The sequence below is a fragment of the Oryctolagus cuniculus genome, chromosome 15 (assembly GCF_051225735.1).
Source record: "Oryctolagus cuniculus isolate XC-2025 breed Fujian yellow rabbit chromosome 15, ASM5122573v1, whole genome shotgun sequence".
Lineage (NCBI taxonomy): Eukaryota > Metazoa > Chordata > Mammalia > Lagomorpha > Leporidae > Oryctolagus > Oryctolagus cuniculus.
Window position 1 is genome coordinate 86,063,971 of NC_142881.1, and position 19,395 is coordinate 86,083,365.

General features: G+C 49.1%; 1 protein-coding gene across 3 annotated transcripts in view; it reads right to left on the reverse strand.

Moving 5' to 3' along the window:
* The window catches only part of ERCC6 (ERCC excision repair 6, chromatin remodeling factor), a 74,869-nt gene that overhangs the window by 27,040 nt on the left and 28,434 nt on the right, over window positions 1-19,395 (reverse strand). For all 3 annotated transcript variants that reach the window (XR_016221813.1, XM_089314177.1, XM_008269831.5), the window contains exons 7-8: window positions 14,302-14,460; window positions 7,258-7,393 (exon numbers count right to left, since the gene is read on the reverse strand). Coding sequence is in view for 2 of the 3 variants with exons in the window: in XM_089314177.1 (XP_089170303.1) it covers window positions 7,258-7,393; window positions 14,302-14,460 (295 nt within the window). In the remaining variant the exon portion in view is untranslated. The remainder of the gene's footprint in view (window positions 1-7,257; window positions 7,394-14,301; window positions 14,461-19,395) is intronic.

The window sequence follows — 19,395 nt, forward strand, 5'->3', positions numbered from 1 at the left end:
ATGCAACCAAAAAAAGGCCAAGATTAGCAATGCAGACACCAGACAACAAGAAGCAGGGAGAAAAGACAGATATATCTTTTTTTTTAAAGGGGTCAACACACTCAAGAGCAACACACACAAGAGCTTCCTGACAGAGCAGGACAAATCCTGTTCTTCAGACTGTCCCGGAGTACAGAGAAAACATGTGTCCAAATCACTGTGATAGGGCTTGTAACAAAACCTGTGCAAAACTGACAGCACTGCACACTAACACCTGTGCACCCATACCCCGACACGAGGGATGCATTACTTCAGAGAGATCTAGCTACTTAGTCATCTAATAAGGTTTTTCACAAGCGCACAATAGCCAGATGTTAGGACGCCTGTCAAATTCGACATCGTCAAAACTGGTCATCTTATATCATATAGGGCTAGGACTAAAATATTTTTAATTCAACAGAGTCTACAGAAGAGTGCAATAAAGGCTAGGACAATTTCAAAGGAACAAAATAGAGTGCACTGTCTTCTCGTGGGTCACACTCCACTCTACCCTCAATGTGTGTCCAATCAAAACGTGCCACAGACGCAGCACCTGGGACCTACGAGAGGGTCAACAGGTGAGAGCATGCTACGATTACTTTGCCTGCACAGTACCGCCACACTGAAGGCCACCCTTGATTTAACCACACAACTCCAGACCTCATGACCAAGGCAGCCGTACAGCCATGGGACACGGGCTTTCAGGCCTCGCTTCCACCCCTGCTCAGTGGCTGGTGCCCGGAGGAGAAGAGCACAGCTCCACCTCCAACACCTCTCCTCCCCCATCCCACAGCCAACTGCAGCCGCACCCTGGGCAGCAGCTCCCCCACTCTATTCCCATGCTCGCCTCCAGGAGAGCAGTGGCTGCTAGAAGCCAAGACAGCAGGTGAGACATGAGGGACAGCAAACGGAGACCCAGAAACACATCTCAGCCCACTCCAGCCAGGAGCTACATGCACACAGGTGGGGAGAGGGAAACAGTGCCCACTGCTGGGGGCCTCGGGTAGTGCAGAAGCTAAATTAGGACTTGCATTTATAGCCAAAGCCAGCAAAGGAGGGCCCACTGCTCGGGGACTCCAGACCTCCTAACTGTGGGATGCACAAGCTCATCGCAGCCACCCCCTTTTGCTCCGGGGGATGCACTCAGAGGTGAATACCTGGTGTGAGTGGAGGAACCAGCACCCAAGTGAGATGTCACACTTCTTCAGTGTACAGCTCTCCAACAATGACCAGCTGCTTTTGCTTTAGGACTGAAATTTATTTGGAAAATGCTGTGATGTTAGCTATGGGAATGTGGAATTTCTCTTTTGTGCAGAAGGCTGTATAACAAGTAATCAGAATAAATAAGAATTAGGGGGCCGGTGTTCTGGCCTAGTGGCCTAAGCCACCACCTATGATGCCTATTTCCCATATGGGTGCTGGTTCGAATCCTAGCTGCTCCATTTCCAATCCAGCTCCCTGCTGATGGCCTGGGAAAAAGCAGTGGAAGATGGCCCAAGTGCCTGGGGACCTGCCACCACATGAGAGACCCGGAGGAAGTTCCTGGCTCCTGGCTTTGGCTTGGATTAGCCCTGGCCATTGTGGCCACTTGGGGAGTGAACAAGTAAATGGAAGATATCGCTCTGTCTCTCTCTCTCTCTCTCTCCCCCTACCTCTCCCTGTGTAACTCTTTCAAATAAGTAAGTAAATCTTAAAAAAAAAAAAAAAAAAAGAAGAAGAAGAAGAATTAAGAAGATGCTGGGAAAGCAGCCCACAGGACACTGTTTACAATGCCCCACTGGAAACAGACTTCCCACTCAGCTCTGGTAAGAACACATCGAAGGCCATCTGTGTTTGGCTGATTCAGTCTCAGAATTCTGTAACTGCCCAGACCAGAGTTTCAATAATGGTGAATTGTTGAATATTATGGACGTCTCTATCCAAACACTTAAGACAAATCATCTCGGGCGGTTTCAAATTAAAAGCTTGTAAAATATGTAACCTCTCCTAGTTTTTGCAATTAATAGGGTGCATCTGCAATTAGCCTGCCTTACTGAACGCAGCGCTGTTGTCATTAAGCGGCGGCTGTGCGAGTGCTGCGTGATTACGGAGGCTCGGGAGACCGAGCTCTCCTACAGGGCAAACAGTGGACGGGTGGAAAACAACCGTCATAAATCACACTGTCAGCTGGGGGAGCGCCGCGCGCAGCGCCGGCACATGAAGGCCATTCACGGGAACACGGGCAGGAGCCGCTGCACCTGCAATTAATTAAAATTTCCTTCAAGCTAAATCTTTAATAAACAAGGATTTGTGCTGACGATGAAGAATCTTCCAACACAGCCGGCGGCACGCGCCCAGCCATCTACAGTGTCTTGTATCAGGTGTGCCGCACGGGCGCGGCACTGCACTGTGCTGTGACCCCTGTCCGGGGAACGGGTCTGAACGATGCAGGACGTGTGAGGGGCCACGTGGGCCCTCTCCATTTGCCTTTGTTGTGTTTGCGCCCGACACCTTTCCAGCCTTCTGAAGAGCAAAGTCTTCTCACTGTTGTGTTTCAGAAAGCAGGCCTTTTAAAAGAACACTAGGCGAGTTCCTCATCTAACCACGCCCTGCGCCACCCCGCCCCAAGTGTGGACACTCTGCCACTGTCTCCATGGGTACAAGGGAAAAGAAGCCCCAGACCAGACCATGAGCAGGCTTCTACCTGCATCTTTCAGTGTCTTGTCTTGAAGAGCCCTACAATTTTCTTTTTTTAAAAGATCTATTTATTTGAAAGTCAGAGTTACAGGTTGGGGGTGGGTGGGAGAAAGAGAGACATCTGTTGGTTCATTCCCAAGATGGCCGCAACAGCCAGGCTGAAGCCAGAAGCTAGGGGCTTCATCCTAGTCTCTCACGTGAGCACAGGGACCCCGAGCACTTGGGCCATCTTCCGCTGCTTTCCCAAGCCATTCGCAGAGAGCTAGATCGGAAGTGGAGCAGCCAGGACAAAACCCAGCATCCGTATGGGATGCAGGCGTCGCAGGCAGCAGCTTTACCCACTGTGCCACAGTGCCAGCCCCTACTATTTTGTTCCTAATGACAGTAAGAATACTTGACAAAGTGTTACATACCAGGGACTACAAAAAGCTGTATGTGCACGCTTATTAAACTCAATCAGTTCTCACAAAATTACCCAGAAATACCTATTTGTCAGGTGATCCAACTGGGCTCAGAGAAGCTAAGTGACTCGCCCAGGTCACACAGCTGTGAACATAGCTTACCCAGGACTCCCAGCCTGACCAGTCATTCAAAACCTGTGCTCTCACAGCTCTTCCCAGCTGAATGTCTCCAAGGGGCACAAACTGATCAAAAGGAGGCAAAACCCCTATTTCTCCAAACATCCCACAGAATTACCAGATCCCACATAGCTGGAAAACCAAAAAAGGAGGGAAATACGGTGACAACTGTTGCTGAAGAGAAGCGATTTCTCCTTACACAGCTATCTTTGGGTTCCTAATAAATACGACTTCAACTGACCAACAAAGACATTCAGAAGCCTGAAAATCTATCAAACTGGATCGGCTGAGACTATCATATGCTTACTTCTCCGCGCACTGCTGGGTGTGCACCAGAGAATTCTAAGCACGCTGACAATCAGTGGATGAAGGCAACAGAGGCTAGACGGCGAGAGAGGGAAGCGACTTGGGGAAGAAGCACGAGACGTACTCAATCCAGCAACTGTCTGGCCATCTGAGATCTGCTCTCCAAATGAAAAAGTTTCTCACTATTTTGCTATACGAGCTACAACATAGCATTAGGAAAATAATTTACCTGAATGAGCAAAGCCATTCTCTTACTACTTTTTTTTTTTCTAACCAGGCAGAGTTAGACAGTGAGAGAGAGACAGAGAGAAAGGTCTTCCTTCCGTTGGTTCACCCCCAAATGGCCACTACGGCCGGCGCTGCACCAATCCGCAGCCAGGATCTAGCTGCTTCCTCCTGGTCTCCCATGGGGTGCAGGGCCCAAGCACTTGGGCCATCCTCCACTGCACTCCCTGGCCACAGCAGAGAGCTGGCCTGGAAGAGGAGCAACCAGGACAGAATCTGGCGCCCCAACCGGGACTAGGACACCCAGGGTACCAGCACCACAGGCGGAGGATTAGCCTAGTGAGCCGCAGCGCCGGCCTCTTACTACTCTTCTAACAATTTCCAGAGAGAAAGTATGTTCTCTTCTGCATTCTGCCCAGTACTCAATGTTCCCATGCCAGATGCCCCGCTGCATCTGGACAGGACAGCCAAAGGCACAATGGAAAGCAGAAACCTTAGCCGCTCAGGAAGGGAAGGACAAGATGGCATCAAAGAGTGGGAAATGTAGACTCCATTACAATCCCACACACACCTGTAAGCCAGCAGGTGTGCAGGGGGTGGGGGTGGAACCAACAGCGACACACACACACACACACACACACACACGGAGAAGGCAGAAGCAAACGCCACTCAGGTGCCGGAATCGCAACGTCACTAACAAGGACTGCTCAGAGAACCAACATGTCCTCAACGTGTCATCACTACAAATATTAACTGATATTAACATTAATAATCAACTAATTGTTCTAAGTCAACAACATGGGCTGCAAGACACAGAAGTATGTTTCTACTGGATGGAGGCGCTCTCTTTCCTGGCCTTTCGAACAAATCCAACCTGTTTAAATGTTCCTCTTTCCACTCTTTTGCAAAACAACTTTATAATGGAAAAGGAAGACGGGCAAGATACCGAGTAAGATCCCAAGAAAAATTCCAATATTGCTGTTTCTCAAGTTAAGTGAGAAGCTTCAAGCTCAAGTCCTTGGTAAAATAAAAGCACTGAAAACAATTATAACCAACCACATACACCCACGTGTCTGTGACTGGATGCCCCTTAGCCCCAGAAGGTGGACCCACTGTAACCAGAACTGTCTATCTGTTCTTTAAGGTCGTGCCCTCCAAAGCAGCTCAGAAATCAAGTTTCACCAATAAGGACACCGTCAATTGTATTTCCGGCAATGAGTCAACATATCTGGGTTACGTGAAGGTCGTCAGAACAGGAAAGCAGGCATCCAGGTCAAAGTGTGAGATACGTGCCCTTCACTAACTGCCCCCCACCTCCGAACAAAGGCAGAGAAACATGAAAACTGTGCCAGCAGAAGACAAACGCCTACTCATCTACAAGAGGATTTTGCAACTTAAAGCATTAAGGGATAGGGAGTCATCAGACAACGGGAATGAACAGAGCCATCAGTAACGCGCTACAACCAGGGCAGGTGTGCAAGGCAGTCTGGCCAGAAACATAACCAAGACTGCTGTTGCTCTCACGCTGCCAAGCACAACCAACACTCGTGCTCCTTCATTGATGAGCTTAACTAGTCTGCACCAGTTACTTCTGGGTGAAGTCAGTTGGTTTTAACAATAACCGCTAGTGTAGGCGGGACTCCACCTCACTGCACCCGAGCTCCCGAATCATGAGACATTCCTGATGCACTTCTAAGCAAGGTTCTGTTCATCGTGATCATGGGCACGCAGGAACTCGGAGGAAAGAAAAGGGGTACGTGCAAAACTGCGGAGACAATGGGGTCGGGGTCCCGAGTGCTAGCCCAGGAGGTGAGCCTCCCACGGCTCCCACAGGGGCAGCGCTTCCTGGGGTGCAGGACGGCTCACTCGGAGCTCAGGAGACTCGGAAAGAACCCAAAGCGCTCGTGGCGGACCAGCTCTTCCTGTCGGCCAGGCACCTGCAAGCCTACAGAGAAGCTGCGGGAGCTCCATTTACTCAGCAAGTGCCTGTGGGCTCCTGGGTACGACACGGGTCCTTAACGCGCTGTGCTGGGTACGACACGGGTCCTTAACGCGCTGTACTGGGTGCGACACGGGTCCTTAACGCGCTGTGCTGGGTACGACACGGTCCTTAACGCGCTGTGCTGGGTACGACACGGGTCCTTAACGCGTTGTGCTGGGTACGACACGGGTCCTTAACGCGCTGTGCTGGGTACGACACGGGTCCTTAACGCGCTGTGCTGGGTACGACACGGGTCCTTAACGCGCTGTACTGTGAGAGTCACCGGTAAAACTAGTCCTCCAACAGTGCTTTATACTGCGTGTGTCTGTGTGGGTGCAAGCTGTTGAAATCTCTACTCAGAATAGAGCTGATCTTCTGTATCTAAAGATAATTAAAAATGAATCTTAATGAAGAATGGGATGAGAGAGGGAGTAGGAGATGAGATGGTTTGCGGGTGGGAGGATGGTTATGGGGGGAAAAACCACTATAATCCAAAAGTTGTGCTTTTGAAATTTATATTTATTAAATAAAAGTTTCCTATTAAAAAAAAAGAAAGAAATTCTTGGAAGCGCAGTACCACGCACCCATGCTACCCATAGCCTGGGGAGAAGCCTCCTTTTTGGTAATGTGGTTGTCAACAAAACTATAGCTTTCATACAGGGTGATCAAGGATTCAGGGAACAAAAACCAACTTAACTAAAAGGCAGCCACACTCGTACAACCCTCAGAACGCAGGGTACGTCTCCATTCATCACAACCGTGTGTTAAGGGCATATTACCAGCCGGATCTGCCAACAAGGAGTGCTGCAGGTTGAGAATCTCTTACCCCAGATGCATGGGAGCAGAGGTGATTTGGACTTTGGCTATCTTGGACATCTCTGGAGTATCTGCATACACAACAGGAGACCATCGTGGGGATGGGACTCACCCACTCGCGATCTGAAGCTGACTGTACAGATACATGCGGCCTGCGTTTGGACTGCACCCCATCACACGAGGTCAGACGTGGGGTTTACACTTGCATCAGGTCACTGTTCACAAAGCGATGGATTTCAGAGCACTTCAGGTTTCAACTTTTCGGATGTGGGGTGCTCAGCATACAGATGACTCTGTATCCACTTCCTGAACTGCCTAAGGCCACCAGTGCCTACTGTCCCTCCCACTTCCTGTCCCCCGAGCATCTCGCTCTACACTCTTGAGTCTGTGGTGCCACCTGTCCCCAACAGTGTCCACTGGACCACAAACAGCCACAGCACACCACAGGCTGTTACAACAGTCACACCTGCACTCCTCACTGTTACTGAAAATACAGAGCTCGATATTAAGTCAGTAATAGTAAAGTAGTTTTAAATGTGTGAAAGAAACACAGGAATATACATCTGACATCCAGGGATCAAGGAATAAAAATCAAATACATAAAATGGAGGGCTTCAACACACACAAACCAAGGGTAGTGAGGTGTTACAGCCTTACCTTTTTGTGGGTGTAGGACCCAGTTTCGTGCAGAATCGCCACTCTGAACGGAGGCCACCACGTGTGGAACTCCTTCACCCACTGATGCATCACGGTTGTCGGACACACAATCAGAGCCGGACCCAGCCCCTCAAACCTGCACACGACGTCCAGGAAGAAAACACAACCACAGAAGTCAGCACACAGAGTGATCCATGGCCAAAGTAAACAAACAGCAAAACCCTCAGCTTCAAAAACGGAAATGCTAGCCAGGGGAGTTTATTGATATTTTTATTCAAAGAAAAAGCTTTTGAGGTTAAAACCTCATCAAGTAGAATCTATGATCCCATTCATAAATCAGTGGATGCACATACTAAGAGAAAATATCAAATACATTAGAAGGTTAACACCTGGGGCCGGTGCTGTGGCATAGTGGGTAAAGCCACCGCCTGCAGTGCCGGCATCCCATATGGGCACCAGTTCAAGTCCCTGCTGCTCCACTTCCAATCCAGCTCTCTGCTATGGCCTGGGAAAGCAGTAGAAGATGGCCCAAGTCCTTGGGCCCCTGCACCCATGTGGGAAGACCCGGAGGAGGCTCCTGACTCCTGGCTTCAGATCAGCACAGTGCAGGCTGTTGTGGCCAATTGGGGAGTGAGCCAGCGGATGGAGGACCTCTTTCTGTCTCTTCTTCTCTCTCTCTCTTTTTTTTTTTTTTTTTAGGATTTATTTATTTATTTGAAAGTCAGAGTTACACAGAGAAGAGGCAGAGAGAGAGAGGTCTTACATCTGCTGGTTCACTCCCCAGTTGTCCACAATGGCTGGTACTGGGCTGATCCAAAGCTAGGAGCCAGGATCCAAGAGCTTCTTCCAGGTCTCCCACACAGGTGCAGAGGCCCAAGGAGTTGGGCCATCTTCTACTGCTTTCCCAGGCCATAGCAGAGAGCTGGGTTGCAAGTGGAGCAGCCAGGACTCGAACCAGCACCCATATGGGATGCCGGCACTGCAGGCAGCAGCTTTACCTGCTACGCCACAGCGCAGGCCCCATGCCTCTCCTTCTCTCTCTATATAACTCTGACTTTCAAATAAATACATAAATCTTTTTTTTTTTTTTTAAAAGAACACCTATAGTTAAGTATAAGAGAATCAAGGAACTCTAAAATACTTTTCTGTACCTTTTACTAGGGGTCAGTGAAGCTACCATCTTAACCTAAGGGAGCACAATTTCTCTCAAATTTGTTGGCAGCTTTATAGTTTGTCAAGTTTTCAACCCGCAGGGTTTTCCATCCTCACAGTCTTAGGAAGGAAGCAGGACAGAAATGCCAAGGTACTTCAGACATTTATGGAAAAACAGAATTAAAAGATAAGTTCGGGAGTGGGTGCTTGGCTGAGGTGCTCATGTCCCACACTAGAGTACCTGGGTTTGGAACCTGGTTCTGCCTCTCGCCCCAGCTTGCTGCTGATGCAGACCCTGGGAGGCAGCAGAGATGGCTTCCTGCCACCCCTGTGGGCCACCTGGCTTTCGTTCCCAGTTCCCAGCTACGACCCAGCCCTGCCCCAGCCACTGTGGGCATTTGGGCAGTGAACCAATGGATGACAGTTCCTCTCTCTCGGTCTCTGAGTAAACCAACAGATACAAGCTCTTTCTCTTTTTCTCTCGAAAAAACAAAAACCTGTTTAAAAAATAAAAAGGTAAGCTGGTTTCAGTGTCAGAATTTTTTAATCGGCACAGTTTTTCCATAACACACATTTGTGCTCAGGGGCTCAGAAGGCTGGCGTGCCAGCACACGGCTACCAGGAGACAGAGCAAAGCGTGGAAGTCAGTCTTCTGCAGCCTGCTCCCCCGGTGCGATGACAGCACGGTGCAGGTGCATCGGGGACACCTGCCCAGGTGAGGCCGCACCTATGGATGCACATGGACAGTGCCATAGTGAAAGGGGCTGAGCAGCCTGGAGCAAGAGCCGGGGCAGCAGTCACACGCTGGCCTTAGCAGGCTGCACTGAGCTGCAGCCTCCCACCAGACTGTGTGTGCAGCCTCCCACCAGACGTACACGCAGCTCCTGTCACGAGGGGCAAGTGGGACCCGGGACCCGACACTGAGCGTGGTAGAGCAGTTCCTGGCACGTGCCGACTGTCCTTCTTCCCTGCTCCCTGCTTCCTGCCCAACAAAGAGGCTGACTGTGCGAGGCAGATGCACACGCGAGACCCACCCAGCGATCACACTATAGTGCTCCCAGTTTCCATTCTCTCTGCCCACTGTCCAGGCCTCATCTATGTCTGCAGCCAGACCTCTCCCCGCAACTCCAAACTAGTGCATGCTGGGTGTCACCTGCTGACGCAGTGGCCCCACGGCACCACTGCTACCTGATCCCCAGGGGCCCCAATCGGCAATCCAGGCTCTCCCCTGATCAGCCCCTCCTGCTCCCCGCTGTGAGGAACCCACACCCAGCTCTCATCATCTCCCTCCTAAATCCCTGTCAGTCCCCACGTTCACAGCCTACTGTGCTCCAGTTCCAGCTGTGGTCACTGCTCACCTGCTGTACCTTCCAGCGCCTTCTCGAAGGCACAGCCTGGACACCTCATCCACCGGTTTCAAAGCCTTCTAGGGCTGCGCCCTGCTCCTGGGCAGTCTGAACCCCTGACTTGGCCTATGCGACCGCAGGACTGCACCTCTGCTCCCCTCTGCAGCTTGCCTCTCTCACCGCCTCCACCCCAACACCTGCCCCAAGGCCTGAACTTCAGTCCCTACAAGGAGCGTACTCCTCCACCCTGACCTCCTTCCCCAACTTGTCTGTTCGAGAGGCAGAGGCACAGAGGGAAATCTTCCAATCACTGCCTTACTCCCCAGACGCCTGCAACATCTGGGGCCAGGCCAGGCCAAAGACATGAGCCCAGAACTCCAGCTGGGCCTCCCACAGGGGCGGCAGGGACCCAAGTACTAGGGCCATCCCCTGCTGCCTTCCAGGGTGCACATCCGCAGGAAGCCAGAATCAGAAGCAGAGGCGGGGGCTCAATCCCAGGTGCTCCAACTGGGGATGAGGGCGTCTACGTGGTGTCTTGGTGGACAATCCAAATGCCTGGGCCTCCCTTCCCCTCCACCCACTCAGCTCCTGCTGCTTCACACCTCGGCTTCCTCTCCAGGACCCACGCTCGTCAGGAGCTCACATTAACCCTGTGACACCGTGTGGCCCCTGCTCCAGCCTTGTGGGATTCCCCCCTAGGATCCCTGAGAGCAGGGGTCACCTCTTCTTCCAACCATCTCAGCGCCTGGCCCACAGCACATTTTTCAAACGTGGAGGACAATATGTCAAAATGCCAAAGGAGATTATTGCTGAGTTAGGGGATCATAAATGATTCTTATTTTTCTGCTACAGCTCAATAAATGATTCCCAAATTTGTAAAAAAAAAAAATAACCAACTTTGCAAGTAACTCAATAAATCATACAGGGCTTGAAATGTGAGAGATCATATTCAACACAGCTGAAAAATACTTTGTAGTTCTAAAAGAGCAACGAGGCTGTGACCAGGCTCTAGCTCACGTGAGGGCCTGCGACACCCCCATGGGACAAAGTGCCTCTGTGCACCTGCAGCCCCTCCCGCCTCCAGCTGCAGTCACAGCCCCCGCCCCTCAGCTGGGTACAGAGGCTCAGACCAAGGACCACACACGCCTGGACAACTGCTACGCACTGAGCCCTGCTTCTCATCCAGGGCAGGGCCAGCACGGGCCTCCTGTGCTTCCACAACAGCATTCCCCTCTAAAAGGACTAAACGCCTAGCTCAGTTACATCCTCCACAGCTACCATCCACACACACTTAGCAGGGACTAGGCAACAACCAATCAGATGCTTTCTAAAATATTTAAAAGCAAACGCCCATTCAAAGACACATGATTACACCACTGATTGTCTTCATGTTACCCAGAACTTTTGTTTTCTTGTATCATGTGCTCTGGGCAAACTGCTGCACCGATGACTCACGCTGTCACCTAAGGTTAGTATTTTCTTCTGGCCAAGCATCTCTGTGGCACTCTTATGCCTTTTAGTTTCTGCCACTCTTCTTCTATTAGACGGCTCGGGACTTCCCACACTGAGCTGGAGTCTGGGAGCAGGCCTGCTTGTTTCTGGGCCCCAGAGGGGGCTGTCAGGTTCATTAACAGTGACATCAAATGGACCCAGCACTGGCAAGATGAGTGTAAGGTGCACTGAGTGGACTGGGGGACAGGGTCCACCACGAAGCAGACTGCAGCTCCTGTCACCTTTGACGGCCACTGATCACCTAAGGACAGGCCAGGAGCTCCACGGTCAAACAGTCCCACTACAGGACGGAAATCCGCCAGTCTGAGCCTACAACTCACCAAGAATCACAGGGCACAACAGCTACCCTGCCTAACACAGCCGCTTTTTCTCCAGGATATCTGCTCCTAATTAGAAATTAACTAAGAGGCATCCAAGACTCTGAAGTATTAAGTGAAGTCTGGAATTGGATGCACATAACTTCTCCACCGTAAAATTCAGGGGGCTTAACACTGAAATACGAACAGCTGAGTGAAGGCAAAGTCCTGCATCTGTGTGAAACAGGAACACGACTGCCAGACAGACTTGTAGTAACCATGTGGATTACACTTCTCCTTCTGAAAACAAGCAAGCATAAAACACACGACAGGGGTAGGGAGGGTGGGCATGTGAGCCAGCAGCTAACACCCTGCAGCCCACCTGGCAGTGCCTGGGCTCGGGTCCCCGTTCCAGCTTCCCAATAATGCACACCCGAGAGGCAGCAGGTGAGGGCTCACACACATGGGAGACCCAGATCAGTTCCCGGCTCCCAGCTCCAGCCTGGCCAAGGTCTGGCTGTGCAGGGATTTGGGGAGTGAACCAGTGGATGGGAGAGCCCTCTATCTCTTTCTCAAATAAAGTAACAAAACAAAACCTAAAAAATAAATAAATAAATAAATAATAAAAAAAACTTTTGTAGCAGTTTTATGCTGTCTCAGAGACTTACACTGTTTCAGGCTTGTGAACCTTAAAATTCCAACAGGAGTCCAGCACCAAGTCCATCACACATTCCAGTTTCAAACCCCCAGCTTGCACGAGTTCAGGCAAGGTCAGAAAAGCAACACTGGCTCAGGCACAATTGCATCTGACCTCCGACACTATCTTAGGACACGGCATGGAGGAAAACTCCAGGTTCACTAATTTCAAGTGGATACATTATAAAATTCACAGGGAAGCGTTGCCACCTTGCCCGACACAGGGAAGCGGAGGGGCCCAGCTCCTCCTGCACCTCGAGCCCTGTGGGGCCCAGGGGCCTGGCTGATCCATTTCCACGTTCTGGGAAGCCACCTCCGCCAAGGCCACTGCGGTGAAGACCACCGGGCTCTCATCCAGTGTGCCACAGTGTTTCATCACGGAGAAGAGGATGTGAGCATTGGTAGTTAACGGATTACAGCTGATGCTGGTTAGGAGCACCCCCTCCCCACTTGACTCTGAGTGAGACGTCACCACTCAGGCATGCGGGTTTGATCTTCAGATGAAAACGACACTGCAGGGTGACATCCGGCTTCCCGGGCCAGGGCACAGTCCACACAAGTTTCACAACAGTGAGGAGGGAGTAAGAAAATCCCAGTCCCAGAAACCATTTGGGGCAGCTTGGGGCATTTTAGTTATTGAAAAACAAACAAACAAAAACAACAACAGAGTGTCCCAGAGATCAACAAAGAGCTTATTTAGACAGAAATAATTTTTTTCAAATGCTAAACAAGTGTCAGACATAGATGGGGAAACTCTCATTCCGACCTTCCCGATGGGCTGCAGTGTCTTCCTTTCTCCAGGCAAGGCGTGAGTCTCTGCTCTAGTACGATCTCTCTGGGACAGCAGCAGCAACACAGCATTCACCACTGGAAAACCTCCCTGCCGCTTGTATGTGCGAACACCAGCACGAGCGGCATCCACCTTCCACGCTCAGGCGAAGCCCTGAAGTGAAGACCATGGGCACCTCCTTCCTAGGGAGCTTAGAGGTGCAGCAGACTACCTGGCGCTTCCCGACCCACAGAGGGAGGGCGGGACAGTAACTTCCTGCAGTCCCTGGCTTCACCCACGTCAACACTGTCTTGAGGTTGCCCCGGTTGGTCGAACAGAGTGCCTGAGGCTTCCAGGACCTATCCTGCTGGTACTCGTCCGACGGGCGCTACTGAAACACAAGCAGCTCTTGGATGATCTTGGGTCCGAGAGTAAATATCCCACAGAACTTCCTTAGCAGTGTTTTGTTCTCAACAGTGATTTCCACAAGGCTAATTTACAGGGTAAATACAGATAAAGTATTACAGTGCTACCAACCTGAGCAGATTACATGCTTATTCTTTTGGAACACTAAAGCTTTAATAGTGTATGCAAATTTCTAAAGACACTAGAGAGCAACATCCAAACACAGCTGTCTATCATTTTTAGTTATTTAGGCCTTGGACTTGGGATTCGGATCCGACTCGTACAGATCGAAAGGGGGCAGGAGGCACAGCGAGCAAACGCGACGAGAGCGCGCCGTCCACAAACACAACCACGCACCCTGACAGAAAGGAAATCCAGCAGGACGGCTTCCTCCCAGCTCCAACTTTCCCCACCAACACACTTGCTACTCCCTCTAATGCTCACCTGGTCTCCTGCCAAAACAAATATTTTAATGTAAAATTTAATAAATGGAACCAAAGGTATTATGCCTAATTGAAAATTCCATACTGTGTAAACTATCGATATTAACATAATTGAGTTTGTAAACAATCCGTCTGCAGACGCTAACCTTAGACATCGTATTGACCCAAAATATCTGGTGGGGCTCATCTGCGAAACGGAGCATCGGTGCCTGGAATTCATTAGAAGTGTTACATGTTTAATTTCTCCTGCCCTACAGCTCCATTGTCTCGTAAAATTTTTCCTTTGATGTCCCCCACTAAAAGAATTAAAGGAATATTGTAATTGAAATGTCATCAATAATTCACAAGACCCTCCTCCACAGCAATCCATCTGATGAAATATTCATCGGGCTCCACAGACTGACAGTCTGCAGAGGAGCACTTGCCTGTAATTTGAACCGCGAGTCCTGATCTTGCTGTAGCTCAGACTTGCCAAGAAGGCAATTATCTGGATGGTCTTGCCCAATCCCATCTCGTCTCCCAGAATTCCTCCTGCCTGCTGGCAGTGCAATTCCCACAGCCACCGAACACCTGTCTGCTGGTACCTACAACAACAAACACCCACAAGAAAAGAGAAAACGGCAAATGGTAGATAATACAGATCATAACAGAAAGTACTCATGAATTAGTCATTTGGCTAGGTGCTAGTACCAGTCAGAGAACACGCCGGATGCGTGTTCTACACGAGCAGTGTATTTACAAGGTCATACATTTTTGATCACCTAGGCATAAAATCACAATTTTGTCTTTACAGAATGTTAACACATTTCTAATTAAACTGATAGATGGGGTAATCAGGGATTACTTCATTTCTTTTCCAACATTAGAAAAAGCTTGGTAAACAAGCATCAACTTACTCTCTTTTATTCATTCTCTTTCTGGGAAAAAAAAAATCTCAAATATATTCAGTATATAAAGTTGCACCAAAAAAAAAAAAAAGGCACTAACAGTTATTTATGTTTTTTCAATCTGGGCAGCATCAAAACGGCAGGGCAGAGAACACCACAAGTTACAGCTTAGACAATTGAAAAGTCACTCTGCAATCTCATTCTCTTTTTACAAGAAAAATTAGATTAAACTTTAAGGCTATAGACGAGTCTGAAAAATGGGACTACTTGCAAAACTGGTACGTAACATATGATTCTGTCATATTGCAGACACACAAACAAACAGTTTAAAGCTTCAATAACACAAAAGGACGTTTTAATATTTTAAAGCAGAAATTGATTCAGGCATTTTATCATAGGTACAAAAAAAGATCAGAGCTATTAAAATTTTAAGTAAGGATTACAGGTCAAAGAGAAATAAAATATCCTCCCCAAAATAGGAGTTGGTTATTTTCCTTTTTCCATTAATGACATTAAGGAAAAAAAAAAAAAAGAGGCTAAAAAATAAAACAGGAAAAACATTTTTGAAGCAGAACAAAGATTGAACATCATGGAATGGTATGAAGACTGAATGTCAAGTTTAAAAATTAAGAGCAAAAAACCACTTAAGTTAAAAAATGATAACACCTAAAAGATTTTCTTTGTCCCAAGAAAACACTAAGACTAATGAGCGACCCACCTCAAAAGAAGATGATTTTGTAGCTTTACCGCCCAAAAATATTTACTGTTTAGTACCTGATATGTGTCTACCTAAACGATCATTTAGGACTTCAGTCCCTATAGAGCTGGTTTCACTTCATCTCCTCTCAGTAAGGAGGTCATAATCAACTTGGCTACCAGTATGCTGTAAAAAAATTACCGAAGTTTAACTTCAGGGGGCAGGTGCTGTGGCCAGCAGTTAGAACCTAGAACCAGCACCTGGACGCCGGCATCACACATCAAAGCGCCTGGGTTGAGCCCCAGGAACTCCACTTCCACTCCAGCTTCCTGCTAATGCACTCCACAGGAGGCGACAGGTGATGGCTCAGGTACTTGGTCCCTGTCCCCACGGGGGACACCTGGATGGAGTTCTAGGTTCCCAGCTTCAACCTCACCCAGCTGGGGCTGTTGTGGGCATTTGGGGAGTAAACCAGCAGACAGAAGCATGCATGGTCTCTCTCTCTCTCTCTCTCTCTCTCTCTCTCTCTCTCGTTCTATCTTTCAAATAAATAAAGCAGTAAGTTTTTTTTTGAAAAGAAGTTTGACTCTAACTATTGCCGTCATCATCACGTCCACACACAGGAAACTTCTCAGAACTTGGCCACTAAGATCAGTGATCATCATTTCCATGCCTCTCAGAGGAGGATTAACAGCCCTCGCACAGCAAGGTCTGGCGGGAGTGTTAGGTCGTCAGTTTGGAAGGAGGACAATACGTGCCACAAATACGTGGCACATAAGCAGAGAGCAATGGCTGCCAGGTGGGAGCCCACGGCCGGGGCGGTCTGCACACAGCCCCACAGCCGGCCCGCAAGGACGAGACCGTCGGCACACTTTATAATTAGGAAGTGAAGGCTCGGAACGGGCAAGCGAGACAAGCAGGCAGGAACTGCAATCCGGCACTGCACGATTCCACAGCACTCCATTCTGGAAATGACCTAGACCCGTTCGCAGCCAGGGATGATTCTGCTCCTCGGAGACATGTGGCCAGGTCCAGAGGTATTTTTTGGTGACCACTGGGAAAAGTGCGATCGAGATCTGCTTGCCAGAGGCCAGAGGTGCTGTCCAACATCCTCTCAAGCAGAGGACAATCCCTCAACAATGTTCAGCCCCAAACGTCAAGGGTGCCAAGGCTGAGAAACCCGCATCTAGAACCAAAGTTGGTTCATGAACTGGCTATACTGGAATAACCTCAGCTTTCAAAACGGACATATCTGCGAGTTCTCTCCAAAGACACCGACGTGCAGTCAGTCTGCAGTCACTAATTCCAGCCAGCCGGCCTCCTTCCACGGAAGGAAAGACCCTCTAGGAGACCAGATGTCCTAGTTCCCATCCTTGCCCCTCACCCCATGCCACACAGCCTCCGTCTAACATGGCCCAACAGCCCTGTCTGGGACCTGTGCCCTCACAGCGGGAAATGTGCACAGCAGCCATCAGCTAATATATTAGCAAAGGAGTGGCGACCAGTGTGGTGCCCAGAAGGAGTCCAGGAGGGAGCCGGGGCATCTGCATTCTGTGACCCAGCACGGGCAGCATACTGGGCGGCTCCTTGACTATAAATCTCATCTCCAAGGACTGTTTTTTTAAAGATTCATTTGAAAGGCAGGGATTCAGAGAGAGAGCTTTCATCTGCTGGGTCACTCCCCAAATGGCTGCAATGGCTGGGGCTGAGCCAGGCTACAGCCAGGCTAGAGCCAGGAGGCTCCTCTGGGTCTCACACGTGGGTGCAGGGGCCTAAGCACTTGGATCATCCTCTGCTGCTTTCCCAGGTGCATTAGCAGGGAGCTGGACTGGAAGTAGAGCAGCCAGCACTGCAGGCAGAGGCTTAACCCACTGAACCACAGCACTGGCCCCATCTCCAAGGACTTTCAAACAGTACAGGATTTTGTTTAAAGGAGGGGATTAGCAGCAACAAAAAGTGACTTAATAAAAAAGTATCTACTAGCAACCTATAGGTCCCCAACAATAACTAGGGTTACTGTACAAGATGGCAAAGGGGGCTCCTTTCCACCTACAACACTGGAAGGCTCTCAGACTGTAGTTGCACGTTCAAAAGCACCAGAGGGGCTGGCCCTTGTGGCGCTGTGAGTTAAGCCACCGCCTGCAATGCCAGTATCCCATACCCAAGTGCTGGTTCAAGTTCCGGCTATTCCACCTTTGATCCGGCTTCCTGCTAATGTGCCTGGAAAGGCAGCAGACGGCAGCCCGAATGCCTGGGCCCCTGCCACCCATGTGGGAGACCAGGATGGAGCTCCTGGCTCCTCATTTCAGACAGTCCAGACCTGGCTGTTACAGCCATTTGGGGGAAGGAGCCAGTAGGATGGAAAATCTTTCTCTTTCTGTCACTGTGCCTTTCAAATCAATAAATATTAAAAGGAAGGAATGAAGGAACAAAGGAAGAGAGGGAGGGTGGGAGGAAAGAAAAAACGAGGAAGAAAAAGAACAGGAGAGAGAGGAAGCGCCGGCCACCCTGCGTCACCGGTGAGGTGGCCTGCGGGGCTGGGAGGGCCAGGGCCTGGGCTCTGGTTCCACTACTCCCACTGACTTTGCTTAATCCCTTACTTTTCTAATAATAACACTGTAAAACAATTACATAGTTCAAAGGAAACAGGTTACAGAATCTAATTTTCAAAACCTTCGAAAAGCCAACAGAAATTACTCTAGAAAAAGTTATTAAAGAGTTTCATAAACTACAGTGTTATCACAGTTAGGAAATGACCATAGTCTGGTATCCACAGGAGACTGCGGCACCACAACAGGACCAGAGAGAACTGGTCTACCTTGGCACGGTCGCGCTCCCCAAGACTGCATTCACGTGTGTGGCTGAAAAACTAAGGTCAAAGACTGAAGCCTGTCATCATCCGGCTACTAAACTGCACACAAATGCATTTGCTGGGCACACTTTCAAGACCGAAATTTAAAAGTTAAACATTATCCTGCAGAAAATAGCACTTAAATGGGTAATCGTACCTTCTGAATCCCTGGTGTACAACTATCTGCCCTGTTAATTCAATTCCACAGAGTGCAGCAAACACAGTAAAAATACATCCACAGTTTAAAATTAAATTGGCATGCCCCAAACTTAATCATCAAAGAAAACTGGAGCTTCTACCAACGCTGGTATTTTTTATACGGTGGAAGAAAAGGAATAGAAGCTTTATAGGATCTGTAAAATATTTAAAATCTTGTTTTCTGTAAAATGTAAATAAAACACTTTCTAGGAATGTGCAATTAAGAATGACTAAAGGAAAAACATGTATTTATTTTAACTACTATAGGGTTAGCAGTCAATACACTGAACCCTATGGGTTATTAACTGTGAAATTCCTTTGCTAGAAAATGTGACGTTTAAACGAAAAAATGCACCCTCAACTTGCCTCCTGAGGTCTCTGCCAAAGCACACACCACACATGCAGAAACAGCCTTTGTTAAATCAATTTCATCTACAATTTGGGTATTCCTTCTGTTAGTCTAACACTGACACTATTTGGCCTGTTCTTAATAAGCAATCATTTTAGCGAAAATGAAAGGAGCTGCCAATAAATGTCATCTTTATTTACCTTTCCATAGTTAATTTTCATTTGGGAGAAGCAATAAACAAAGCAGCCACCTCTCCAGGCTATAAAAGGATTTTCCTGAAAAAATTACCAGCGAGATCTGGGAATCAACTTCAACGCAGCCCCTCCTCTGTCCGGTTAGTTACACAACCCAGCCAAGTCGCACTACACCTTCAGGGGGCGGCTTTGCTTTCTGTTCAGGGGCTTGAAATAACTACACCCCCCACAGAAAGGACAAGTAGAACGAGGTCGTTGGCTCTTTGGGCAGAAACAGAAACAGGCTGTATAGGAGCAGACACCTTCTCCAGGGTTAGGGCATGGCCGACAGCTGGACCCACAC